Source organism: Colletotrichum karsti (genome assembly GCF_011947395.1).
Source record: "Colletotrichum karsti strain CkLH20 chromosome Unknown Scaffold54, whole genome shotgun sequence".
Classification (NCBI taxonomy): domain Eukaryota; kingdom Fungi; phylum Ascomycota; class Sordariomycetes; order Glomerellales; family Glomerellaceae; genus Colletotrichum; species Colletotrichum karsti.
In genome coordinates, this window is record NW_024065954.1 from 30,284 (window position 1) to 57,708 (window position 27,425).

Below are 27,425 nucleotides of genomic sequence, written 5' to 3' on the forward strand. Positions count from 1 at the left end.
GGCCGGTGTGAGATTAGATTGGAACCTGGAATTGCAGTGAAAGTGGAATGCGGGGCGCCGAATATCGGAGGCCGTAAGGTACTTTGAGGTGATGCTCCCTTGGGAGGGGAGGGGCATCGAGGGGCGCACCTCGCGCGTCATTTTCCTAGGGTAAACGAAGACCAAGCGGCCAGAAACTCATGAAATCACCGCTCATAATGAACCAACCCGATGATACGGCAAATTGAGAGTCATTGTAACTTACGCGATACCTCATCTCATCAGTTCCGGAGATGACACAAAAAGAGCACACAAACCAGGATGTCCATTCTACTCGAGACCTAAAACCAAACACCAACCATCCGCCATCCGTTCGTCATCCGTACGTAACCAATATCCAAATCCCTTTACCTGACTCATTTCTAAGTATCCTCCTCAATAACACTACGGAAGATAGAAAAATTGTGAGAAATGATGAGTCAACTTCATCCAAAATGCATGCATAGTCTGTCGGATTCGAATGCGTGTATGCGCATGTGAAGACGCATATGCTCTCGTGACTTCAATGTTCGTACTGTTGGCCGGGCCGTCTGTTGATCATCTGTACCCATGTCGATTCGCAGTTGTCAAGCATGCGAGCGTGATTCGAGAATGTGCTCTGTCAGGTAATGTACGCACACGCACGGCCACGTGAAGCCCCCGTCCCGTACCTTACCGTGAAGAAACGTTACCGTGGTCCCGTCACACGGTGAAGGTCCCTCCACTCAATGATACTGGCGCCTGCTCGTTCTACTGCCAATACAGCTAATGCTATCACTTGGGGCCACGCTGACGGCATCATCGTCCCATCTGGCATGACTACTGCCAGCACCGCTCCTGGGCACAGGATTGTTATGCGCCGCCGGCATATAGGTCGGTGCTCTCGTGGCTGGCGGATACGCATAGTGCGGCTGTTGTTGAGCTGCCCTGACGACTGTGGGAGCTCTGGCGGGTACCATGGTGGGTGCCTTGGTAGGCGCCTTGGTGGGAGCCCGACTTGGAGCGGCGGTTGGAGCCCGGCTCTGGGCAACAGTCGGGGCCCTGCTCGGGGCAGCTGTCGGGGCCCTGCTCGGGGCGGCTGTCGGGGCCCTACTCGGGGCTTTGGTGGGTGCTCTGCTTGGAGCCATGCTCAGGGCATGGGTCGGCGCGCGGCTGGGTGCGATACTTCTGGCACCCAGAATCGTCTCAACCGTGGGTGGTGGCGGACGGACGGTTGACTGGGACCGGGCCGAGACATAGGTGCCAGCATCGTCGACGATGGTCCGAGGCACGGCCGACTTGGCGACGGTGAACCTTGAGCCGGCGTTGCTCTGGTGCTCGTAGTCAGTGAGCATCAGCGGCGGGGCTCTAGAAGCTGGTGCTTGACTGCGAGAACGAACGCTGGCGCCCCTCTCAAGTTGGTAACGGGAGGAAGCTTGGCTTCGCCCGTCATCCTCCAAGTCGTCAACAGCACGACTTCGGGCGCCAACCTGGCTGTGCTTGGCCATGTGTTGAGGATGTGAGCGGCTGTCGGGAAGGGCCGGGTATGCCTCCGGGTAACGAATCTTTTCAACGGTTCTCTCTACCTCGACATAACGAGGGGCCGGGTGCTGATCCGGATATTGTTCGGGGAAGGTGGCACGGCGCTGGAAAGGCGGAGCGGGGCCGTGGCCGTGGCCGTCGACGTCGCCATCGAACTCCTGGCGCGGGGCTTGCGCACGTTCCTTCCGCAACATGCTGTACGTGATGGCGGCGCCGGCGGCGGCACCGACGGCGGCGCCCAGAAGGCTTCCGACGACGGTGCCGGTCTGCAGGGCGCTGCTCGGGGCGGCAGAGTGGGCGGGATCAGCAATGAGATCCTTGTTGGCAGAAGGCGACTCGATAACGGACGTTGTCACACTGCGGCGGAGAATGGTGTAGGGTTGATCGCCAGGAAAGGCACCACCACCACCACCGGCTTGGGAGGACATTTTTCGGGACGGGGCAGAGGATCCGGCGACGGAACGCGAGACTGAGCGCGGCGGAGGGGAGGAGGACGATGAAGATGATGTAGATGATGATGCTGCTGCGACGTCGTAGTTCCAGTCAAGGATACGACTGACTTCTTTCTGAGTAGACTGTGTTTTTCGAAAGGTCGAACCAGCGTAGGAAGGAGGGTAGTTGGGAGGGGGTTGATATACAACTTCCATGGTGTTACCGTCCAAGTCGGTGACAATGGCACGGTGGGTATCGCCACTTTGGGTGAGAGCAGCGGGGCGCGACGGCGTCTGCGAGTGGAAGACGGGCAGCAGTGTCAGAAGCAGAGCAGGGTTGGCACGCAGGGTGAAGGAGTGGAAGTCGGTGACCGTAGTGGGGGACGGGGCAGAGAAGACAACGCGGGACTTCTTCAGGGGCTCGCTGGAATTGCGGGCCTCACGGATCTGGAAGACGGGGGTTGGCGGAGACCTGGACGTGGATGTACGGATACCGTAGTTGACGGCGACAGGGAGTCTGGCGAGCTCACACTTGGGACTGGTGGTGATGATGCTTTTGGAGGAGTCGTCGGCGGCGGTCAACGTGTCTGTGGATATATAGTGGAGGCCGAGGGGTTGTAGGACGGCCGAGTAGAAGGAGGCTGACGAAGGCAGGTGGGAGACATCGAAATAAGGAATCATTTGGGGCTGAGGCCTGCTGGACGCGGACGCCAGCAACGTACCTGGGAGTGATACCAACGATGGTTGAGGTCGGGTCCTGGTAGAGATGGTGTCGTCGACAAGGCGAAATGCAGCGTTGCACCAGCGGTAAAGAAGCCAAGGTGGAGGTAAGATGGATCGCGACGAGGACGGGACGCTACCTTGGAGTGAATTTACTCGGTGGTTCGGGCAAGGGGGGTTATATTTTACTTTGGGCATCGCATCTACCCGATTACACCTACATACAAGATGTTGGACAGTTTTGACAGGCCTGGCACCCAAGGTAAGGTACCTTAGGTAGATCATCTTCAGTCTGTCAGTCGTAAATGGCCACTGCCAGTTGACCTTAGGGTACCTAGGCATATTACCTCGGGTATCCGTACTGATGGAATATAGGAAAGATCCTGGTGCCCAAAGCCAGCCGCACTGCAGTCCCGTCGGTTGCCTGCTCGAATTTGGCCTGTTGGAATGCCTTGGTCTGCCTTGGCCGGTTCCGTCGTTCTGCAGCCACCTCAGAAGAATGGTTGGTGTTGCTTTGCAGTCCAGCAATGAACTCCACGCGCGGAACTACCTTACCCAAGGTTCATTACCTACCTACCTACTGGACCTGAAGGTAAGGTTGGGTAGGTAAGGTAGGGTACCTAGATATGGACCGAGGTACTTGTAGCGAGGCAAACCCTTATGGGGCCCAGCAACAAAAGGTAGGTAAACCACAAGATGAACAAACTTAGTACTATACTCAGTACTCATACAAGAAGAACCTAGATATGGACCGTAAGGTATCCGTACCTAGGTACGTTACCTACCTTCCTTGCGTGCTTGCCTCACCGGGGGACATAGCCGCTGCGGAGACCGCGGCAATGGAGCCATCTCGTCGACGCGTGCCGCGTGTCGTCTGCCGAATCTCGTGTCTCATCAATCAGAGATCATGCAGGCAGGCCACCTGGAAGTACAAGTAGCACACACATTGCCGGGCGGCCATGAGTGTCAATAACGTCAAGGGCCTGAGTATCACTATCTGACCATCAAAGCTAAGGTAAGCGCTAATGCTTTACTCGACACGACCCGTACTCTTCCCCGTCAATCCGTCTGGTTTGTTGTGCCTGATATTGACGGACTTCTCAATACGACGGGAGTGAGGGTGAGGGACGACGGCATCGTCTTCACCATCATGAGGGAAATCTCGTGTCATGCCGTGTCTGGCTGCTCTCTTGTTCCCCAGCCCCGCTGCCCCATCACCGTTCGAGAAGTGCAGATACCCGAGGTTCCAATCATCCACCCACCGCCACCAATTTCCGGTCCCAGTGTAGAAGAATCTCGATCAGGCAAAAACCAAACAGAGGAAGAAGAACGGGATTCTAGACACCGCCCGTTGCGCCTAGTAGCCTTGGACTGGCTGCGTGATTGGGTTATTGACGTTTGGTACACACCATGGCACCACAACATGCCCAAGCAACTAAGGTAGCCTGTAGGTCCATTGGCTGGCTGGGTACAAACGTATCATTACCAGGTACCAAGGCAGGTATTCCGTGTATTTAAACCCGCGACTGCACTGCAACTCACCGCAAAGTCTTCCCTTCGAATCACAGCGCAGGATCCAACCCGCGCAATGAATCGCCTCAAGTGACAGGTCTCCCACATCCAGCCTCATCTTTCCTTCATTGGTTGCCCACTTTTACTCGTGAAAGCGCCCCATGGTCCCATACTTGATCTCGCCTCTGCTCACTCTCTGGCTTGGCTTACCTGGACCATTCGTTTTTCATCACCATATCCCCTCCGCTGCCCAACCTCGCCTTCCCGTCTTGCCCAGATTCATATCAATCGTCCGTCCTCTCCTTGTCTCCGAACATCTCACCGCTGCCACACTGGATCATGTCACCGGCGGGAGAGACTGGAAGAAACAAGCGGCCGAGCCGATCCGGCGCCCGTGTCCGGGCAGTCCCGTCTTGTTTCCAGTCAGTCGAGTGGGTCCCCCTTCCATGAGCTTCGTTCACGGCCGGCACGATACATCCATCAGCCACAGCTATCTTGGGTGGTAAGGTAGCCGTCTGGAGATCCCGCTGCTTGTGCCGCCATCTCGAACTTCCAAACTGCACAAACATCGTCTGCGACGTGAGGCGACCACTCACCATCCCCTTCTCCACCTTGCTCAGTGGCTCACGCTCCCTTTCCCTCGCTGCTTCCCGTCTTTTATACCCATGTCTTCCTCCACTTGGGCACCAACGGACTATTTCCATTTTGTGCCTGCCCCGACACAAATGTGGCATCGTGTTTGCACTTAGACTTGCCGTGGCGTCCATGCCTCACCTCATCTGCTCAGAGGATGCGTTGCTCAGCCCACCCAAGACCGAGACCGAGACCAAGTCGCCTGTAGGATGCGGCCGGAGTCTTCAGTCATGCGCATGCCCTTGCCTGGCTGAATGTATTGCTGCGCAGCCTTGGCATAGGCCACCGGATTCCTTGGTGATCTCGCAATCCTACATCAAAGTCAAATCCAGTCAGCATATCACAAATGACTGTTCGATCTTGACAAAGTGCTACTCAATTGCTGTCGAGGCCGGTGTAAGGCGCATCAAGTGAACGACTCGACAACCCAGACCAGACCCTTCTATCTCCTTAATGCATGCTTCATACGCTCTCGCGGTGACTCATCGCGTCCAACGTTCTAGTCCAACTCTTTGAAGTTGCTTGGATCCTCTGTACTGACCGGGGCGATACCTCTCTGCCTCGACACTCGCCGTCTGCATTGAGTTACTCGGCCTATGCGATCTGTTCCAATCCAGAGCCCGTCGGGTACAGACATGACAAGAGAAACTGGCGAGTCAAGTTGAAGTGACTCGCCCAGACAATGAAAGCGTCTTGGACCCGTTGTTGAACGCCCCAGTTTTGGTTGTAAAAACAGCGACAGCGCAAAGCACAGGCAAACCAAGTTCCCGAGACCACGGCTCTTGACCGCGATGTTGTATCGCCGTCTGCGAGCCATGGCCTGGCTTTCCGATTCAGCACCGTAGACGCGGCCCAAAAAAGGTCCCGGCGCCGAGACAGCCGCCACTTGCGCCGTCCGAGCTGGCTCTGAACCTGCTCCTCCTCCGCGGTTCGTGCTCCATGGCATGGACTCACTCAACATCGGCAGGCCGTATCTGCAGCACTTTCTCAACTACTGGATGTCCCAGCAGTCTTCGGCGGCGTGACAGAACTTGCTGCAGGCAACACTGGCCGACAGGCTGTAGTTGCTGATGGAGATCTTCTCATCCACCAGGCCGTCGGCAAAGGTATCGGCACCTTTCGCCATGGCACCGACGAAGACGCAGACGCTCTCTTTAGGGGCCAAAGTGTCGATGTAATCCCTACACTTCACCAGTGGGGCCTCGAAGCTGAGCGTGACCTTGCGGCAGTTGGGCGGCAGGTGGTCGGTGATGGGGTTCTGGATAACACGCAGAAGCTTCTCCTGAGAGTTTGTCGAGCGGATCGAAAGGCGGTGCAGGAGCTGGACCATCAAACCAGCGAAACGCTTGAAGGTACGGGGAATACGGACTGAGGGAGAAACCTCAATCAGAACACCCTTGGCAGTGTGAATGTAAATCTGCAGTTTGCCGGCCTTGTTGATGGGGGAATCGAGCAGGGTGAGGAGGCACTAGTTAGTATGGTCAGCATGTTGAATGCAGACTCGAAGGGAAGGCGCGTTATGGCGCTTGGCAAAGCAGTGCACTGGTGGTATCCAACCTGATGAGTGATGTCGGGACGCGCATCACTAATGTCGCGGTTCATCTTGCGCATGACTCCGATATGCTCGTCGCTGTTGAGAAGCGAGTACTTCTCCTCCCTTTGGACGCCATTCCGGCCAGTACCGCCATGAGAGGCTTTGTAGGTCTCGAGACTGGCGTTGGAAAGAACCACAATGAGTCGCTGAGAGTCCTTATCCGTCGGGGGGATCGGGACATTTTGTTCGGCGACTAGCTGAGGCAGAGCCGGGGGAGGCAGCGACTGAGTGCCTGTCGCGAAAGATGGTCAGCAAGCACGCTCAGAAGATGGTTCGCAGTCCGCAGCCTTGCCATGAGAAGATTCGCCCGCCATTGCTATTGAATCTGTGCGATTTTCAAAAGCAGAGATTTCAATGCAAAGCACCGGTAGATACAGTCGTGAGCTGTTGAGCAAGGAATTTGCAAATATTGGCGGGATTGAGAACCGTGAAGTAGGCAGAAGCGGCTGGTGCTATGCAAAAAGGCTGAGCAACCAAGGGAGAGTGAAAGCAGGGCGCGGCTGGCAGCAAAGATCGAATTGACGAAAAAAATACGTTTAGACTTACGAGGTCGCTTCACTCCAGCACGGGCCTCTGGGGAAGACATTTTTTTTTCCGGGAGTGAGGGGGAAGACGTCCGTCCAGAGGGACTTGGGAAAAGCGAAAAAGAAGGGGGTGTGGAAAGTTGGAATGTAATCTCGCGTGGTACACGGCAAGAGGCGAGCAAACAGGATGTCGCAGGAGGAGGAGGAGGGGTGAGAGGAAATGGACGTGGTGAAAGGCAAAGCAGCGAGCGTTGGGAGTCTCGAAAATAATAGGAGCGAGGGATGCGGTTTTAGTATGCGTGGGGCAGAAGAAATCAAAGCTCAAGGTACCTGAGGTACTGCGTAGGTAGGAAGGAACTTCCAATCCCGTAAAGTACGGATGGATACGGACGTGGATGCTGAAAGAGAGGGGGGGGGAGGGGGGGCAACCTGAGCTGCCAATCCATGGCACCGATGGACGTCCAACGGACCCCGCGGTGCTGTGCCCCTCGCCTGTGCCCGCTCGGAATCGCGGTCGGACCAGCCACCGATGCAGGGTCCAATCAGTCAACAGTTGGTTTTGGCTTTATACGGGCCACTGCTTTCCAACGGGAAACACCGTGGAAGCAATCTTTTTCCCCCTTATCTTGTCGGAAACCGCATTGCAGGGCTTCGTTGTCTTCTTTTCCCGGCGGTCTGCCATTCCCTAAGGTAAGGTGTTTTGGGAGCCAACAGGTAATACTCCCTTGACTGCTGGTCTGTTGCCGTCTACTGATAAGGTGTCATCCTCCTTTGAAAAGCAATACGCCACGTATTCACTGTTCCTGCGGACAATAAGACATCCCTCGCGCTATCGCCTCGTAATCAATTGTCTTCGTTTTTTTAACACACAAGGTATCCGAGGGAGACGTCATCGCTGCTTTCTTCTGCTAGACCAGCGACATGTCAATAGTGTTGGTTGCCTCGTACCTAAGGAAGCTGCCAACTACTCCGATACCAGAACTTCCATTTTGCGGGCTCTTATCTGCGGGTACCTTACGGAGTCTCATCTCCAACTAAGGTAAGGTAGGTGGCAGCCATATCACTCCTTCAACCTCGATGCTCCCTGCTTGCCACTACCTGCCTCGACTCAGTATCTCCGTTTCCGCGGCGCAAATTTTGTGCAAACTAACCACTCATTTTAACAACATGCCGCACCGATGAACCGCTCTTGAGAGCTTCCCGCTATTGTTGCCTGGAGACTGCCCGCATTCCATGTCCTCCTGTCTTCATCTAGGAATCCGCTGCTGCCGACTTGAGGCGGGAAATGCTCCTCCACCGGATGAATCTGCGCCTGCTGCAAAGTCTGGAGAGATGCTGCCTTCCGATAGTCATATATTTGTTTTGTTGCGAAGCGCTTGAATCAGTCCTGACGACCAGTCCGACGCAGATCTATTTCGCGAGATGTCTCGCATGAGCTTAGTAGCATTGTCTCGTTCCGCCGTGCTCGAAACCGTTCCCTCTGCTGTCAACACATCAAATGGCTCGTGAGCAAAAGTGGAAAAACTGTCAGTACCTAGGTAGGTAGGCTATCTAAGGTTATCTTAGCGCCCGCCCTAACCCCTCGGGAAAGGATGCACTCTGGTCGGGTAAAAGAAGGTCCGACAACCCAATCAACGTCCGCCAGTAGGTAACGACTCTCCAATTTCTGATTTTCCGAGTGCAGTAGCCCGCGACCAGGAAATAGAGCAATATTTTGGACGACGACAGCCTTGGTCTCCGATCACGCGCCTTGGCGATACCTGCCACCAAATCAAACGACACAATCTCTCTCATTATTTTGCTCGGATCCAACGGTCTTCCGTCGGTTCTCGCCATGTCCAACACTGCAACCGCGGCAGCACGCCAAGTCATCCGCGAGGTCCACGGTGTCGTCGTGAGCGCTGGACTGATGCAGAAGACGGTCAAAGTGCGCGTGGGTGGCCAACAATGGAACCGAAAGGTTCAAAAGGTATTAGAACTTGGACATGGAAAACCTGGCGCTCCTGAATCTTTGAATCTGAGCTAACTCGACAACCCTTAGATGTTCACGAAACCCATGAACTACCTTGTTCACGACCCGAATTCCTCCCTTCAGACAGGCGACGTCGTCTCGATTGTTCCTGGATGGAGGACAACCCCCAAAAAGCGTCACGTCGTCAAGAGCATCATCGCGCCCTACGGCACGCCAATCGAGGAGCGGCCTTCAATCCCAACCGAAGAGGAGCGTCTTGCTGTCCGTGAGGAGAAGAGGGAAGCAAAGGACGCCAGGCGAGCGGCGAGACGGCAGAAGGGTGCGTCGGCGAAGGCTGCAGTGATTCCCGAACCCGAAGTTGATTGAGCTTGATGGGCTACGGTCAAGATGCGACGATTCTGCGCGCGCCAGACGAGTGCGCCGCGCTGTACAACAAAACGAACCGAGGAGCCCTTGTCGAAAAGAGCTTGTGGTGGAGATTGATTGCTGGCCTCTGGCACGAATCCATACTGATGGGGAGCTCTTATTAGGAGCACCGCGCCCGGAAGAGTTTCTAATGGTTCGTTGTATATACCAATACTACCTAGTGTAACATACCCAAGCCTGGCCAAATAGGGCCTGATTCCAGAACAGTTCGAATGCCGGGTAACTCCAAGTGCCTGTCCTACGCCATAACCGACCAGCTTCGTAGGGTATCATGTTCGCCCATCTTCACTTGGGGTTCCTTTCACAGATTCCTGAACTGCGGCTGACCAGGCCGTGTCTTCACGGTTACTGCTCGCCTTCTTAATTACGGCCGGCCCACGAGCTTGCCTGTGTATCCATCCCCCCCGGCATCGAACATAATGTCACCCATGACCTGCTCTCACCCACCACGTTCTCCGAACTCTTTGGCCCAATCTTCGTACTCTTTCAACCCAGCCTTGCTAACGCTGGGTCGTATCGTTGCCAGACTCGCTTCAAAGTCGAACAACCCAATCGGCCGAATCTCGTCCATCGTCATAGTTAGAAGAGCCTCGCCAAGGGAGCGAAGAGGACCCATAGCAGCATCCTTGGCCAAGGCTGTGATGTCGGACCCGGAAAATCCTGTGGTGTTTGATCTCAGCATCATTCAGACATATCGTCGACACGCCGATTCTCCGCTACCACTTACCATCCGTAAGCTCGACGAGTCTCTCAATATCGGAATCTGTGAGACTGTGCTTCTGCTGACCCAATAGTGTGCGAAGCTGTGTTGATCGGGTCTTCGGCTCGGGTAGCGGTATGTATTGACGTCTCACGAACCTGCGGCGGGCAGCCTCATCGATGGCCCACGGAAGGTTAGTTGCCGCCAGCACAAGAACACGATTGGGATCTCCCCGATCCTTGTCTTTGTCATCGATGGCCCTGCCTGCTGCAGCGCGTTGCAGATCGCTCCATTGGATAAGGAATTCGGTTTTGATTCGCCTTGTCGCCTCGTGCTCTCCTGACCCAGATCGTTGAGACAGTAACGAGTCGATTTCGTCCACAAAGATAATACTCGGAGCCAGCGCCTTTGCTAACGAAAACAGGGCGCGCACGAGCTTCTCCGACTCCCCGAGATACTTGCTCGTCAGACTGCTTGCTGAGATCGAGAAGAATGTTGATCGTGACTCTGTTGCCACGGCCCGGGCTAGCATGGTTTTGCCAGTCCCAGGGGGTCCAAACAACAACATACCCCTGGCTGGCTCGCGAAGCCCCATGAATAAGTCTGGGCGTAAGAAGGGGTATACCACAGTTTCCCGTAAGGCGGTTTTGGCTATTTCAAGACCTGCCACGTCGCTCCAGTGAACTTCATCACCTTGGACCACAATCTCGTTGAGAATCTGTTTCGCTGCTGACTCGTCCACTCCAGTCGGCAAATTCTTGAGGATACGAGCTTTCTTCACTTTCCAGGTGGACTTTGTTGATGAATCCTGGTCATCGCCCTCGGGAAATTCTTCTGACGGTGCGTCAGCGTCAGCAACCACGGCTTCTTCTTTCAGCTTTCCCTTGCGTCGATTTTCTGTCGGCTTTGGGGTCGCTTTTGGGTCGTCGGAGCAGCTTGATGACGAGTTTCTCCTGGAACGCTGAATGTTGTGGCGGGTTCGGGCTGCGCCATCCTGCTCAGAACCACTCTGAGGGTTTCCATTAGGTATCCCAGAGACCTCCGCAACGGGCTTTCTCCGGATTTTCAGAGCATCCGATGAGCTGTTTCGGCGCGTTGTCAAATTAACGGCTTCTGACGACGCAATCCGGTGGTGGGGAGATATCCTGGAGCGAGGGACCGAGGATGCATGATCCTTCAGCATCCACGGCCTGTCTTGCTTCGGCGTACTTTGATCGATCGGGGATGACTCGTGAAGCGACAGAGCGTTTAAAGCACTTGATGCCGCACTAACGGACAGAGCAGATGGCCGCGTATGAGAGAGGTCGTCCGAATTTCGTCCGCTGGTTCCACCATCTGGTGATGGCGAGGCCTTTCGAGCTGTGACAAGCCTTCTAGTGTGAACGTCCCACTGAGTAGCCGAGGAAGTGAGTGTCTTGCGAGAAGACTCAGAGGGCGTGCCAACGGGTGTGGTAGATGATGAGGACTCAGCGATCATTGGAGATGTCCTCGCTAGGCGCTCTTTCGCTCCCCCTATGGCACCCCAAGCCAGAGTGGCAGCTTTGCTAGCCCCGGGGCCATCCACTTTTGACAGTTTGCGACTCGATCTTGGTGTTTTTTCGCCTGGTTTGCCGGACCGAAGGGTAGTTCTCATGGTGTATTTCTCAGGACTTGGCGACCGCATAGTTTCCTTCTTGGAAGAAATGCTGGGCGAGCACGACGGGCCAACGAACGAAGACGTGTTGGCACGACTCGGGCTTCCACCGACCACGGCATACTCTGACGACGTTCTGGAGGTCATTGAGGGCCTTTGCGGCAGGGCTGGTCTTGAGAGCTCGGGATATCTTATAGCTGGAATGGTGCCCTGACCGATCCAGCCTCGTTCCGGAGTAGATGTGGAGAGATCGGGAGACGTCGACGTCGGTGGGGTACAAGGCTTTTCATTCGAGTCTCGGGAAGTCATGGCGTCCTGTCGGGATATTCGCAACGCCTCGAGCAGGTCAATGCGCTCCTTGCATTGCAGCTCGAGTTGTCGCAACGAGTCCACCAGGGCCTCTTCCGTCTCGGATCTAGCTGCATAGTTGGGCAGCAACTTGGTTACGTGCTGGTCGTATATCTGTCCCAAGGCAGTCTTCCAGCATCGCATCGCCTCGTTCTCATCGCCCTAGTAAACACTTCGTTAGCAAGCCAGCGACGGGCGAGGATGAGCCGGGCTGCGTTAGAAAACGACAATAAGACTTACCTGGCTCTCGTAGTATACGGCGGTGGAACATTTCAGATAGCTGTCGTCGTACGTCTTCTGGAGAATGGCGAGGGCCCGGGAGCGTGACATGATGCCGGTGGTGAAGGCGGCCAGACCATAGTCGTGTCTGTCTCTTCGCCGTCACTGATCCTGTCACTAGTCGTAGTTGTATTCAGCGTCGTTTGAATCGTGAGATGGAAAACGTCGGTCCACTCAAGGTGAAGGTACGCAAGGGCAGGGTCAAGGTAGGTTGATAGTCTTTGTTCCTAGCAGTGGAAATGCGGGTGAACAATCCTTGGAGGGGATGACAGCGGTGACGTCGCTACGGTTCGGGTACCTTGGGCTCAGCCTGCAAACACCTAGCCGGACGGTACTTGCATTAAGGTATCTACCTGCCTAAGGTACCTGCCTAAGTACCTAGGCAGGTACCTTAGGCACTTTTACTGAGACAAGTACCTACCTACTCATCCAACCATGGGACATCGGTCTTCTGCAGCAATTATTCATTTTCATTTGAAGGGAGTACCGTTGCCGCTATGATCCTTTGTAATGCTATATTAATTTTGTGCCATTTTCCAATGGTCTCCAATCTGGTGTGTCGCCAGGCATCTGAGTACGTTATCAGGTGCGAGTATTCCACAGGTTTGCTACGAAGACATCGTTCGTAGATATACAGATGACGGGGCACCGGATGATCCCGTCGCAGTAGTCGTTTCTGTTTTGGGGGGCTACGAAAGAAGAACCCGAATCTCCCCTATCGTCCTTGGGAATAATGTACGGAGTGGTTGAGGCTCAGCAACTTCATCATCGGAATCCCGCTCCCGGCCCAGTGTGCTGTCTGCCAAAAGCATCATTTGCTCGACATGTTCGAACTCGTCACAAAACCTTGTTGCCGCCTTCTCCGTGAGCTCTCGTGCAAGAGTCGAGTCTTGGATGTGCTTGATATTCTCCATAGCATCCATGAGTGCCGATGGCAGGAAGTCGTCGAGAGTCTGGCTGGCTCGGCTCAGAGCTTGTGGTTGCAAGGCCTCTAGTGACAACACCTTCTCAACATCAGTGGGCTCTGTGGTCAGCTTGCCCACGGTGTCAAGCATTTGTGTCAGTCCTGAGCCCCGACGGAAAAACTCGTATTGTCGCTCCGTGAGTTTTCCGCATTCTTCTGCTATTCTCTCTTGCAGTTGCTTGGCCCTTCTCTGGGTGAAATCAAAATGCTCCAGCGTATGTTTGGCTGCGAGCAGGCAATTTGTCAGGAAAATGGCGTCTGCCGGAGACCCAACGCCCTTGGCCATATTCTCACAACCGGAGAGGAAAGGCTCAAAAGCTTCCGTGAGGATTGGCTGGAAGTCAGTCTCGCGGTCCGAAGACGTCGCTAGCGAGATCTCGTATGTCTTCATCACAGCCGTCAGCTGCTTCAGCGCGTCGAGCAAGAAGTCTGGCGGCCCAAGGTCAGAGGGTGTCTGCTGGAACTCGCCCTGCAGCGTGGCGATGTGATCTCTCATCAGAGACCGGAACTGCCTCAAAGCTCCTGCTTCAAGGCCAGACATGAGATCTAACAGTCCGCATTGGCTGCCCAGCAGCTTGGCAAAAGTAAATCGGTAGAAGCCCAATATGTTGGCGAGCTTGTAGGCTAAGATGGTCTCTTCGTTAGATTGAATGACCTGCTCGACTCTCTGTCGCAAAATCCTGGTTGCTCCAGATACGTCTCGGTCAACCAAATCGTTGAGTGCCTTCAGCGCATCAAAGTCGCCAGCTGCCTCCCCCTCACCCTCGTCGAGAAGTTGCCATAACTCGTTGGCGCGACCGGACTGAAGACCTTTGGCGATTTCGTCTCCTTCGGAAACAAAGAGAATCTCGAGGGCTTCTCGCTCACTGACGGTCGCTGAGTGTATCCAAGCAAGCATGTCTCCAACGTAGCGAAGTGGATCGTGGGCCGCCATTTCGATGGGTTTAACAGAGTGATCCTCTGTACCTGAAGCCGTTGTGCCCGTCAGAGCCAGGTTGAATGCATCGGAGAGAATGCGCTCCCTTGCCTCGGCAAAGAAGTCCAGGCAGTTTTGGAAGAGCGACGGACGCTCTGCCAGAACACGTATCGCGCGGCGGATGGACGAGTTCATCTGAGGATTCTCCAGGTTGAGTGTTTTGAATTCACGCTGGACCCATTTGTACAGCTTCTGGAACGCGAGATTGAGATTCTTTGATGTCTGTTCCATGATTTCCAGGCCGAGGGTTTGGTTTTCAAACCCCAGAAGAATCTCGCAGTCCTTGCTGATGCGTTTTGCCTTGGCTAGGGCGATAAAGAAACCATCATCGATGGGTTCGGCCGTTGAGGTCAGAGACGCGACCTCATCATCAGAGAAGATGAAGTGACTACGCAACGCCTTTAGCAGGTGCTGCTTAGAATCAACTTCAGCACGCTGCTTTATCAACGACGATGCCTCCTCCAAGATTGGGCCCGTGTCTTGGTGAGCCGCGGTGATGCGACTCCTGACGTCTTGATAGTTGCTATTCAGCTTGTCCAGTGTGGCCCCAATGCGGCGAAGTTGCTGATAAGCTCGTTAGAGATAGTCACGGCGGTAATTATGAGAGGGAATTAAAGCTTACATCTGCAACCCGACCAAATTGAGACACGATCTCGCCATTGCTGTCAATCACCTCCTTTTGGAGATCCAGGCGCAATTGTCGACGTGTCTCGGGAGTGTTCTTTAGACCTCTACCGTCGAGAAGTTGTAAGGCATCTCGAAACTCAGAATCAGCGTATGATGTTGAGAGTACTGTTGTAACTTTTGAAGATAGCGGATTCTGGTTCCTCAGGGAGGTGGGCGTTGATGGCGGCTGAGGCAAGCCCACGCCTGAACTGGACACATCTCTGATGGGTAGAGAACTAGGAGCCTTCGTGGAGGCCATGCTGTGCAGCGAAAAGCGAGGCAACTGAGCCGAGGCCTCGTTTGTGGTATCAAGCAAGCCCAAACTTAAGATTGCCTCAATCGGGTCGGTGGTGAGTTCAGCATGCTGCGCTGATGACAGTACTGTAGATAACTGGAGGAGGAATTATGGTACCCCCGGCTAGGCACTGAGATGCAAGTGAGAGTGTTGGAATGTTTCCTTTGGGAGAGATGACGAACCTGGAAGACATTGAAAGCACTGTATGGAGAAATTCCAGTACGTACCTACCTAAGGTAAGATACCCCAGGTGGGTGCCTCTCATGTGCCAGGTGGTATAACCATGATAGGAAGGCGGCCAAAAGTAAGTACGGCACTATCGCTTACCGCCTGCCCCCCGGACGCCCACGTCATACCTAATACCAACACCCGTCGGTATCCATCCACTGGATTCAGTATGTATTTCTGCGACCTTCAAGGTACAAACTCCCGCCTGATCACGCGCCGAGGCAGTCCTGGAAGCGTAACCTTTAGGTAGCTAAAGCCCATCGACAAGCTTGACTTATTTTCCATTTCAACCGCCTCTACCAAACATCCTGTGATGCTTTGCCAATTCTGACCAAGTCATTAGCAAATGTCGCATTAACCCCAGCCAGCACGTCAACCGTCCGATTCTCAAACACCATACCAACACGACAGCCTCCGCACGAGCTTACTGGTACCTAGAGCCTCGCCCCAGAAGGTATTCCTGCGAACAATCCGAACCATCAGTCACCTGCACTACCTGAAGCAGACCACATGACCTCACGTCAAATGATGAACATACCCTGCTCTTGATCAGCTCGCCTCCTGCTAGTTGTGTCGTTGCTTGGGCTGACCATTTCTACTCCAGACTGCAATACCAGACATTTTCTTCCTCTCGGACTCAGTCGTTGTCTGTGCAAGAGTCGCTCAGATCCCGCTCCCCGAACATGCGCTATACGACATAAACGACGAGTACATTTCGACCACAAGACTCAAAGAAATTCGATCGTCTTGCATCTTCCATGGCTTCCAACATATTTTCACGGCTTGGCCCGCCAGCTAGAGGCTCTCCATCCTTCTACGAAGAGCTGAGAGAAGGACGCGACGTGGACCCAGATATCGAGAACCAGGCTGGACTTGATGTTGACGAAGAGAACTTGAAAGAGCAGTTCCAGGATTACGATCTAGACCATGCGCAGGGACTCGCAGTCGAAGACAGTCGTGCCACTCTCGAAAGCAACGCCAACCTTCTCAAAAGCTCCCCCAAAACTGCCGGACGGGGCACACAACGCCGAGGGACCAGACGTGACCCAGCTCCCGCATGGGTTGGCCAAGAAGATGATGGCGATAATGATGTCCCCGCTTCTCTCCTCGTAGAGCCGCACGACATGGAAGTGGTCGCGAAAGAAACAAGCCGCGGAAAGCAGCCCCCTGCAGCAGCGAGGCAGCCTGCCATTCCTGGTCCATCGGACCGACGAGCTCATGCTCAGTGGGAAACCGCCCAAGCCCAGCAGAGATTGCACCCGCCCGACGGCATCCAACTGGTCAGAGCGCAACCTAAACGGTTTGCGCGAGGTCTTGCGTCTGGCAACGAGAAGGAGAAGGCACTTTGGAGGTGGGTCAACGTGTCGAATGTGGACTTCTTCATCCAGGATGTCTATTCGTACTACCAGGGTAGTGGCTACTGGTGCATCGTTTGTGGTCGAGGACTGCATCTTCTGTAAGTACCTCATCCTATCTTCGTTGCCGCAATACTTGCAGATTGCTGACCTTTGCCAAGTGAATCGGCCTTTTTTGCGGTTTTCCTTACGTTCATGACGCAGTGTGTGGATTACTCACTCATCTCCGACAAGAGCAAAAAGTCTTTAGGGGAGGTAGTGATTCCTCAGTGCACCAGAAAAATGTCATTCGTATGGAACCTCGGCTTGTGGCTGTACGTCTTTTATTTCATATGGAAAGCCGTCCAGTATACCGTGGATCTCCGACGGCTGCGCAACATGCGCAACTTTTACACATATCTCCTCGAAATACCTGAAGAGGACATGCAAACAGTATCGTGGCAAGACATTGTCTCCCGCGTCATGGCTCTGCGAGACGCAAACCCGAAGACTGCTATCAACATCACCCCGTCGCAGCGTCGATGGATGCGCAATCAGTCCAAAGAGCGCCTTGACGCTCACGACATCGCCAACCGCCTCATGCGGAGAGAGAATTATCTGATAGCGATGATGAACAAGGATATCCTCGATCTGACACTCCCAATTCCGTTCATGGGGAAGCACCAATTCTTCTCAAGGAGTCTCGAATGGAACCTGAAATTTGGCATCCTAAGCTTCGTCTTCGACGAGAACAATCAGGTCAAGCAGGACTTTCTCAAATCGGATCATCGCGGTCCCCTGAGCGCGATGTTAAAAACCCGCCTCATATTTGCCGGTGTCATCAACCTCATGATAGGACCGTTTGTTGTCGCGTACCTCATCATTGTGCACGCTTTGACGTACTACAATGTAGGCGTTCTTGACGCTTTTCCGGACCTGTGGATTGGCTAACAGAATCACAGGAGTACCAAAAGGACCCGTCAACCTTCAGCCACCGAAGGTACACGCCGCTGGCTGAGTGGAAGTTCCGGGAGTTCAATGAACTTCCACATTTCTTCCAGGGGCGCCTGAACATGTCGTACCCGGCTGCTCATACGTACATTGACCAATTTCCCAAGAAGTTGATAGAGCAGTTTGCCCGTGCGGTCACCTTTATTGCCGGAGCCATAACTACCATCTTGGCCATCGCGTCTTTTGTAGAGCCTGAGCATTTCTTGGGCTTCGAACTCCTCTTCGGCAAATCGGCACTATTTTATATCGGAATATTCGGCGCCACTTGGGCGGCTGCCAGAGGCATGATCTCAGAAGAGACTAATGTCTTCGACCCGGAGTACGCACTGCGGAACGTCATCGGCCACATCCATTACTTCCCATCTCACTGGCAAAGTCGCCTGCACACGGCGGAAGTTAAGCGAGAATTCTCGGAGCTTTACAAGCTCAAAGTGCTGATCCTCGTCGAGGAAATCGTCGGCATTCTCACAGCGTCGCTAGTGCTCATTTTCTCAGCACCCAAATGCAGCGACCAGATTATTGACTTCTTCAGGGAGTTCACGGTTCATGTCGATGGGGTTGGGTACGTGTGCTCCTTCGCCATCTTTGATTTCAAGACGGGCGCAGAGAAGGCCAAGCAAAAGGCAGGGGCCACTGATGTTCGCGAGGACTATTATTTGACGAAACATGGCAAGATGGCAGCATCTTACTACGGATTCTTGGACAACTACGTGATCAACCCGAAAACGGGCATTCCGGGCCACATCCCTCCTGGGAGCAGACACCCTTTCCACCCGCCACCCGCTTTTCCGGGGCTTCAGTCACCCACGCTGGCAGCTGATATGCAGGGATCCAGGGCAGGCCGGCACGATCTAGCAAGAAGCCGGGCACCTGGAGGCGGCATAGGGCAGGCAACTCGGACACCGCGCTTTGGACCTTCCATGACGGCCCCAAGCCCGATGGCATCAATGTTGCTCGACCCACATCACCAACCGGCGGCAGGATTCGGGGTCCGAAGCACGCATCGGAGCCGAGGGAACCGGAGTGGATATCAGGGAGAAAGCATAATCGAGGAGTCAACAGAAGACGGCTTGGGAACAGACGGGCGCCCAGGATCGCAAGGGGCATTGGAAGACGAACCATTTGAGGGATACGGTCCTCTGGGGGAGTCTGTCTGGGAGACGTCGCCGCCGGAAGGACTGAGCCGGGAGAACAGCACGGCTACAGATACCGGAGGCCAAAACGCGGGGGTTTTGGAACTGATCTACCAGTTTCAGCAGGCTCACAATCGCCCCGGCGGAGCGCTGTGAAAGAAAGACGAGCGTGCAATTTTGTCTTTAGGCTAGGGCAGTGTTTTGGTTTACGAAATCACGTTGCTAAGTTCAAAGACTTCAAGATCATGGCGATAGCGATGGCGATGTGTCACGGCATGAGGAGCTACCAGGCGTTCTTGGAAGCGACAGCAGAGGTCGCGATCTGGGCAACGCGGCCGAAATCCCGAAGGGTATGTCTCCGTGTTCCGGTTCCATCCGGCTGGATGGCTGAGAATACTCGATGTAAGGGATTTGTTATTTTAGACAGGGACGGTTCAATAGACGGGACTATGATCCGCTTGCATTTTCGAGCGGCCTTGGTGCGTGCTGCGTATTGATATGAGAAGAGCGCAGGGGTTCAAACGAGGGGACTTACGAATAAGGATACGCGACGAGTGGCTTTGCTGGCCCGAGTCGAGTCTAGATGCAGATGCGCGAACTACCGGCGCGGACTGGGCAAATCGGTGAGGAGTTAGTTTGAGCCGGACCGGAGAGGGTCTGTCGTATCTCCGAGGGGCCCGACGTTGGAGTTTCGCGTCTCCGGTCTCCGGCGGTGGTGATCTGCAAACGGAGAACACGAGATATGAATGTCGGGATAGGATGGGACGGGACAGGACGAGGACAAGAAGGATTCTGTCACAGAAATGACCCAACCAACCCGATGTACCTGTCTGCAAAACAACGCGGGATGAGGGGGATATGAGCGGACCGTCCAGGTAGCAGGCGATGTTACAGGAAGCACAGATGGGTATGGGTGGTCAGCGAGTTGATATGGCAAACAGAGACCGAGTTCTATGTGTATTGCGTTCTTGGAGCTTGTGCAGTTTGTAATTGGGCGGTGAAAGTGGGAGGGGTTTGGGATAGTCATGGACGGAAAGATGCACAGGTGGAAAGCATAGTTATGTTGAACATCAAATTGAAGCTCAAATATCACGGAAACGCACGCTAGTCATGTCAGTCAATATATTATTCAACAGATGGCCAGGATAAAATAGCAAAAGACAAGGGACGAGACCCGAGGTCGGAGTAGCAGGAGGGGCTCACTCACGAGTGGAAGGTGAGTGGAAGGTCGTGGGGACGGGTTGAAAGTCGAGTCCGATAGTTTCTAGAAAGATGGAAGAAGAGTGAGTGAGGGAAGGCCAAATCACCGTAATTGCAGCCAGCTTATCCCGAGGTTGTTTGTGTGGGAGATCAACCTAGTACGATCCTGAAATGCCAGTGGCCGGTACAGGGCACTGACACTGACTGACCAGGTACCTAGGCACTTAGCGACGTAAGGTAGTGGGCCTGGCTCGCTAAGGTACCTTACCTTACCTCACCTTAGGTAGGTAGGTACCTTTAACGTCCGTTAAGTAGGTACCTTATGCACAGCTCTCTCTTATCGACTAATCTTTTGATCTGATAAGTAGAGACGGGATGGAGCGTTTGGTGACATGGAGGTCGTTTGTTGCTCCGAGGTTGCTGACGGTGACTTGTTTGGCCACTAAAAATGGCGCGTTATAAGATAAAAGAGTCGATAAACTGCTGAAGGCAGCGTGGAGGGGGCCTCTCCCGTCCGCTACCTAATCCGACTGGAATTTGGTGACTGGATCCACGGGCTGGCACTTCCCATCCGACTTCTAGAGGCGGCGGCACGTCTACCTAAGGTAGTAGCTCGGGCGAAGAAAGTCGGGTGTAGATGAAGTAACCACGGCATCATCAATTGAGTTTATAGTGTACGATGGTATGCGAAAGACCTACATCAACCAAACCGCAATGAGGAATCTGCTGGGCTACCTAAACTATATTATCTTACCTTACCTGAGGTAGGTAGAAACCAAGAGTATGACGGGTAGATCCTACCGTAGCAAGTAGCGACTCGTGCCTACTTTGGTTGGCAAAGAGTGGTGGTCTACCTCAAGGTAAGGTACGGAGCATCTGGCATCTGTTAGTGCCGACATGCGCGAGGCACGCTACATTCCGGGCTGAGAATCTCCGAGGCCGCTGTCAAGCCCGACGCTCAACTCCGGACGGGACGAAGTGGGATACAGAATTTTCCGTCAAATCCATGGCCACACCACAGGCCTATGCCTATGCCTGTGTCTTCGTCTTGTCCGTTTTCTTCTGCTGTCAATCCAATCCGAGGTACATTTTCGTGCCTCTGCTTCCAACTGAAGAGAACTGTAAATACCTATAACTACGTAGGTAGGAGGCAAGGTGGTATCTAATCAGTCACCTTAGTCAGGTCGACCTCCACTGGGTCCAAACCAAGATGGCCCGGCCTGCTTGGGTGGAAGGCACTTCTTGTCCTCTAACTAAGAGACCGAAGCTAAGACCCCTTAACAGGCTCAAGTACCGAGCAGGGTCTATTTGCTCGTATACTACCAGCTTCAGTACCTAGAAGTCGCTACTAGACCTGGGTCGTTTTTTTTTTTCTTTTTCCCTCGTCGCAATCTACCGACCTGCCTTGCGTCTCCCGTTACCCTACCTCAACTTCAAAACTTTCCGCATCGTCCTTGCCGACTGTGTATCGCAAATTCCAAACATCGCGCCGCTCGCTGAAGGACTCTACTCCTCCTCCGTAGCTTCAATTTTTGCGATTGCTCCCGCACCGAATCACCTCACACATCTTCCGGTCGACCCGGTTCTCGTCGTCCCCTTGCCCGCGCAAGCCTGTACGTCCTACGAGGGGGAAAAAAAGGACACCGAGACAATCGGCGACGCGATACCTTGGGTCAAGCTCGACGAGAGCTTCCCTCCGCCACACACGCTGGCGTCCACGACCATCCCGTCGCCCCCCTCCCCCGCTGTCAATCTGGCGGCTCTTCAGCCTAAGCCCTACGGCGAAGCATCTGACGCTGCGGCCGCAATGGCCCAGCCCAATGCAGAGCCCGTCGAGGATTATGAGTGCGCATCCTCCCGTCCACTCATGCCCATACGAAGAAACCCCAACATGGACCGCATCCCTCGCCCAGTCTAGAAAAACCACAAACGTCCGTCGCTGACACCGTGTTTCTCTCTAATAGCTATGAATCGCTGCCTCCCAACTTCTCCCTGGTCCAGAACATGGCCGCCGGGGCGTTTGCCGGCATAGCTGTACGCCACGTCCTTCCACTTCATTGCGACTGCGTCTGGGCTGGCAACGGCCTCCGACGAGTTTTCCCTGTGAATCCCGATGCTGATCATCTCTTCTGCAGGAGCACACAGTCATGTATCCTATCGACGCAATCAAGGTATGACTCGAGTCCATTCCCATAGCTCCGACCGTTGCGTATCTGTCGAGCCATCATCACGTACTGACGCCCAGCTCCCAGACCCGAATGCAGGTCCTGAACCCCAACCCCGGTGCGGTCTATAATGGCGTTATCCAGGGTACTTATCGCATAGCCAGCCGCGAAGGTGTTCTCAGCCTGTGGAGAGGCATGTCCAGCGTTGTTGCTGGCGCTGGTAAGCCACCTGATGAGAGCTCAAGTGCTTTGCAATGAACACGGGAATTGTTATATTGACTTACTTAGGTCCCGCTCACGCCGTCTACTTTGCTACATACGAAGCTGTCAAGCATGTAATGGGCGGAAATCAAGCAGGTGTTCACCACCCTCTTGCCGCTGGTGAGTGGCCTTCACGTTTTCGCTTTCGTGATGCACCCTTGGCTAACTTTATTTCAATTCCAGCAACCAGTGGTGCATGTGCTACTATTGCTAGTGATGCGCTGATGAACCCCTTCGATGGTGCGTGACTCGTCAACGGCGTGCTAAACGCCTTATCGTGCACACAACTGACGCTCGCGCCTCTAGTCATCAAGCAGCGCATGCAAATCCAGGGCTCTGCCAAAATGTACCGCTCCATGACCGACTGCGCCAAGTACGTCTACAAGACCGAAGGATTGGCGGCTTTCTACGTCTCCTACCCTACGACACTCTCCATGACGGTGCCCTTCACCGCCCTCCAGTTCCTCGCCTACGAGTCCATCTCAACGGCGATGAATCCCAGCAAGAAGTACGACCCGACAACGCACTGCTTGGCTGGTGCAGTCGCCGGTGGCTTTGCTGCCGCCTTGACCACACCCATGGATGTTATCAAGACCATGCTCCAGACCCGTGGAACTGCAACAGATCCCGCGTTGAGGAATGTCAATGGTTTCATGGCTGGGTGCCGGTTACTCTACGAGCGTGAGGGTTTCAGAGGATTCTTCAAGGGCGTGCGCCCGCGTGTGGTGACCACCATGCCCAGTACGGCCATTTGCTGGTCTGCTTACGAGGCCTCCAAGTAAGTTTGAGCCCATGTTCCAAAACAGGGCGGTGATCAGGCAACTAACGCGGTATGCTTCCAGGGCCTACTTCATCGCACAAAACAACATTTCGCCTTGAGGCGGCTTGCCGCTGTGCACATAGAACGGGACGTCCATGACGATTTCAAATACCGATTAGAGCGGTAGTGTAAATTTTTAGACGGCGGAGCAAAGCAGGGTCGATCTTCCCAACCCGAGCAATAATTGGCCCCGGGCCGGGAATATAGCAACGGGAAAAGCGCAAGAGGCACGATACCACTCCCACTGAGGGATCCCACAAGCCAAAGGGACAACGAACAATACTCTTGCGACAAGGTGGAGTGGGGGCTGATACGGGAACCGGAGAACCTGTGGTTTGGCAAAGTGCAATGTTTGAAAGGATATTCAACATGTTGGCGTCGGAACATCACACCTGTCAGGAGTTGGTCTGCTCAGAGATGGATTTTGCAGACGTAAATCTGGAATATCGTCTCTCATCCTTCTCCAACTCGCCGATGCCTTCTGCTGTGTGGCAGCTGCTTACAGTGCAGGTGATGCTGATGCCAGTTCTTGTTTGTCGTTTCTGCACGTCGTTAACAGAACAAGATTGCATACTACCTGTACAGATTACCGTGGCCTGCTGAACAGCTCGTTCCTCGTGTGACTCGACGAGAGAGACACCAAGCTGGACGGAACCGAACCTTGTCTTCTGCGATCTTCCACTTATCCGAACAGAGACGAAAGATTCCCGAAGAAGCAAACTTCAACTCATTCGGCACAATCCATCACGTTCCACGCTTGGAGGCCACCTCCGAATAGCGGCTTTAAGCCGCTCCAGTAACTCGTGTGTCAAAGATGACAACATCTCCTGCCACAACGATTCCACTACGGAACAAGTTTGCCAGTTCGCCCTCCCTGACGATAACACCTGTCGTCTTATTCAGCACTACGAGGAACCTAGCGCCTTGTGGCAACCCGTGGTCGTCGATATTGCCCGTGGCCCCGGTCAGTAAGACATCTTTGGCAAGAGCAGGGGCGAGGGCGTCTCCCAGATTATTCTTTCATCCACCAGTGCCGCAGCCCCAAACGCTGTGTTCCGAATCGTCTGTTTATCGGCGGTGACGTAGGGGATACGCTCGTTGTTAATAGCTGTGAGGTGGACGCCTAGATCCCCCTCCAGACCCGGAAAAGACATCTCAGTCATCCAATGACCTCCCCCGTGTCTGGCGTGATGCCGTAGAGGTTGCCGTTGTCTGCCCGACAACGATCAAGTCGTTCGGGCGCCCCAGCGCCGTTTCCAGGGATGGGCTGCAGGAAATCGGGGAGTCATCCATGTGATCATCCAACGGTAACAATATAGGCAAGTGAACGAGAGGCGTTAAGGGGAACGGTCTCTGACACAATAAGATATCTCAAACTACTTGAATAGGCCACAGCCAACAAATGCGTCGCCGGATTCTTCACATACGCGGACCCAAGCAATGCGGTGAACTGTTTGCTTCTTTTATTGTCTAGAGCGAAGTTGGCGTGAAATGGTCTTCCTCGCATTGGTGCTAGAGACAGCCAGGAATGACGCGAGGGATCGAGACTCCATGACCAAGGATCACTCGGATGCATGCTCCCAACTCTTTGGGCGGAATAAGAAAACGACGGGATATGATATCTGCCACTGACGAACAGGGCCCCATGAACTCCGAACTTGACCATAAACTCCTGAATCCATGCGCTATCCAACGAAATCTCTTCAAAAGGGGAAACCCCCCCCTCCACCGCCGAACTTGAAATGGAACTGTTGACTTCCGCCGCCGCCGCCGCCCTGCTGGAACATGAACGGGTGACCACCTCCGAAGGGGTTACCCTGGAATGGGCTGCCTTGCTGTTGATTATTCGGGTCGTCGCCGCGGTCGAAGCGTTCGCGGAGCTCGGGGTTGCTGAGAACCTCGTACGCCTCGTTGATGGATGCCATCTTCTTCTCGGCGGCCTCCTTGGTGAGTCCCTGCTTGGCGGCCTTATCGGGGTGGTGAATCTTGGAGAGTTTGCGGTAGGCCTGCTTGATCTGGCGCTCGTCGGCGTCATGAGATACACCAAGGACCTTGTAATAGTCTTTTGTTTGGCTGCGCTTGAGAGCGATCTGGGCCTTTTGCATCAGGGGCTGGACCACATCGTTCTTGTCCGGGCGGACATTGCCGGCTTCCTCCAGCGTCCTGATGGCACCCTCGTAGTCCTCTGCCTCCATCATCGTCTTGGCTCGGTGCAAGAGGCCGTAAAACGCTTTGGGCTCGAGTGCGAGGGCATCTTCGCAGTACTGTTTGGCTTTCTTGCCATTCATCTGTGATACTTGTGAGTGTCTCGTCAAGAACTGTTGTTTCATGGTGAACTTACATCGTAGTAACCTTGGCAAGCCATCTCCACCACCTTGATGTACAGGGCCGACTGGGCTGCCGCGGGGATGATGCCGTCGGCGCGGAGCTCCTCAACTTGAGTCTTGATGTCGGTAATAAGGCCGGTGTCGTCGACAGAGTCGATTAACAGCTTCACCCCAGTCATGGGCTGCGTTTTGTCGAACGCCTTGGTCACTCTGGTCAAAGTCTTGTCGATGGCCTTCTGTTGCTTCAGCAGCTTCTTGCAGGGCTTCGAGTCCGGATCGGAGTGTAGACACTTTCGTGTCTGGGTCATGCCATTCTGGAGGTCGCCGAGTCCGTAGAAGGTGATGGCGGAGATCTTGATGTGCGGCGAGATATCGCCCGGTCTCATTTGCAAGACATGGTGAAGGTCGCTCATGCCCTCCTCCACCTCCCCGCGCTGGAAACGACAGCGCGACCTCATTTCGCGCAGCGAGATGGCCCTGTTGGCAGTGAGGATAGCCTCGCCGGCGTGAGAAACGCAGGCCTCCCAGTCCCCGTTCTTCTCTGCCACTTCAGCGAGGCGAGCGGCACCCTTAGCTTCCTCGAGGGCAACAACTTCTGGAGAGGAGGCGTCCCTGTTGGCCAGATTGTACTGTTCCCTTGCGCCGTCCCAATCGGCAGTCTTGGCCTTGATCTTGGCCAGCTGTACATGAGCGCCCTCGAAGCCAGGCTTCAGCGAGAGGACCTTGTTGAAGTCTTCGGTTGCCTGGTTGGTTCGTCCAAGCGACAGGTAGGTTGTAGCTCGCTTGAAAAGGGTTAGGTAGTTGGAAGGATCGCGGGCAACGGCGGCATCGTAGTAGACGAGGGCGTCGGAGGTTTGTCCCTTGGAGAGATGGGACTGAGCGGAGGACAGAAGAGAGGAGACGGGCGTATCGGAAGGGATCTGGTCGCTTGTGATGGCGAGAGCTGGCGAAGCAAGCAGCGTGGCTGCAACCGCCCAGGCAGATAGCCGAATGTACATGGCGATTGACACCGGGCGAGAAGATGGAGTATGCGAGGGAAACTGCAGTGCCTGGAAACAACAAGCAGCAGCAACTGGAAACGGAACTGAAGAAGTAAAGGTGAAGACCGCAAGTCAAGAAGGGAACGCGGGGAGGGGGTTATAGGAATTGATTAGACGAGGATGAATTGGAAAAGTTGTCCTCAACTAGCGGACTCGACAACGCCGCGATTTGATGGATAGTACGAACGACCGCGCTTTATATAGTATGTGAGGAGAAGTACCTCTTAGCGGCGCCCCGTGGTACGGGGCCCCCTTGTATTGGGGGTATTTCCAGCGCGCATGCATGCAGCATGTTCTCTGCGAGGCACGTCGGTTTTCTGGTACGTACTAGAACCGGACAAGGCCAAAACCTAATTACCTAAGGTTTATAGCTTCTTCCATCAATAGAAGCTCAGATCGGCCCCACTGTGCATTTTCTCCTTGCAGGGAAACCATAATGAAGGTCACTCGTCGACTGAGAGTCGCCATCTCTGCTTGAGCTTCCCCAGACACCCATCCCCCCCCCCCCCTGAAGCGCGGCACCTCACCCATTCAGGTCGTTCGGCCCCTTCCGCACACCACCGGCGCGCCGCGTAAACCCACTCAGAGGCTGTGTGAGGTGAGGTAGTCGCGGGTACCATCACCGGCCTACCAAACTCTGCGCCAAAGTCAACACACCAACCGATAGCACCACATAACTTGCTCCGTCGACTCA

At 54.4% G+C, this 27,425-nt stretch overlaps 7 protein-coding genes across 7 annotated transcripts; 3 read left to right on the forward strand and 4 right to left on the reverse strand.

The window, feature by feature from the left end:
* Positions 1 to 743: 743 nt before the first annotated feature.
* Positions 744 to 2,651, reverse strand: CkaCkLH20_12053 (uncharacterized protein; the record flags this gene model as incomplete). The annotated part of the gene is made up of 1 exon (XM_038894767.1): positions 744 to 2,651. The coding sequence occupies one exon, from the start codon at positions 2,649 to 2,651 to the stop codon at positions 744 to 746; it is 1,908 nt and encodes a 635-aa protein (XP_038739847.1).
* A 3,175-nt stretch (positions 2,652 to 5,826) lies between these two features.
* On the reverse strand, positions 5,827 to 7,015 carry CkaCkLH20_12054 (nucleolar essential protein 1; the record flags this gene model as incomplete). Its single annotated transcript, XM_038894768.1, has 3 exons — positions 5,827 to 6,303; positions 6,393 to 6,661; positions 6,976 to 7,015. The coding sequence occupies 3 exons, from the start codon at positions 7,013 to 7,015 to the stop codon at positions 5,827 to 5,829; spliced, it is 786 nt and encodes a 261-aa protein (XP_038739848.1).
* Positions 7,016 to 8,787: 1,772 nt separating this feature from the next.
* On the forward strand, positions 8,788 to 9,291 carry CkaCkLH20_12055 (putative ribosomal protein S17; the record flags this gene model as incomplete). Its single annotated transcript, XM_038894769.1, has 2 exons — positions 8,788 to 8,922; positions 8,995 to 9,291. 2 exons carry the CDS (start codon positions 8,788 to 8,790, stop codon positions 9,289 to 9,291), a joined length of 432 nt encoding a protein of 143 aa, XP_038739849.1.
* A 3,709-nt stretch (positions 9,292 to 13,000) lies between these two features.
* On the reverse strand, positions 13,001 to 15,176 carry CkaCkLH20_12056 (uncharacterized protein; the record flags this gene model as incomplete). The annotated part of the gene is made up of 2 exons (XM_038894770.1): positions 13,001 to 14,815; positions 14,874 to 15,176. The coding sequence occupies 2 exons, from the start codon at positions 15,174 to 15,176 to the stop codon at positions 13,001 to 13,003; spliced, it is 2,118 nt and encodes a 705-aa protein (XP_038739850.1).
* Positions 15,177 to 16,198: 1,022 nt separating this feature from the next.
* CkaCkLH20_12057 (autophagy protein Apg9) lies at positions 16,199 to 19,074 on the forward strand (the record flags this gene model as incomplete). Its single annotated transcript, XM_038894771.1, has 3 exons — positions 16,199 to 16,896; positions 16,957 to 17,683; positions 17,737 to 19,074. 3 exons carry the CDS (start codon positions 16,199 to 16,201, stop codon positions 19,072 to 19,074), a joined length of 2,763 nt encoding a protein of 920 aa, XP_038739851.1.
* Positions 19,075 to 21,523: 2,449 nt separating this feature from the next.
* On the forward strand, positions 21,524 to 23,423 carry CkaCkLH20_12058 (uncharacterized protein; the record flags this gene model as incomplete). The annotated part of the gene is made up of 8 exons (XM_038894772.1): positions 21,524 to 21,963; positions 22,083 to 22,152; positions 22,254 to 22,289; positions 22,371 to 22,503; positions 22,572 to 22,664; positions 22,728 to 22,784; positions 22,851 to 23,322; positions 23,387 to 23,423. The coding sequence occupies 8 exons, from the start codon at positions 21,524 to 21,526 to the stop codon at positions 23,421 to 23,423; spliced, it is 1,338 nt and encodes a 445-aa protein (XP_038739852.1).
* A 1,644-nt stretch (positions 23,424 to 25,067) lies between these two features.
* Positions 25,068 to 26,689, reverse strand: CkaCkLH20_12059 (DnaJ domain-containing protein; the record flags this gene model as incomplete). The annotated part of the gene is made up of 2 exons (XM_038894773.1): positions 25,068 to 25,652; positions 25,706 to 26,689. 2 exons carry the CDS (start codon positions 26,687 to 26,689, stop codon positions 25,068 to 25,070), a joined length of 1,569 nt encoding a protein of 522 aa, XP_038739853.1.
* Positions 26,690 to 27,425: the final 736 nt, after the last annotated feature.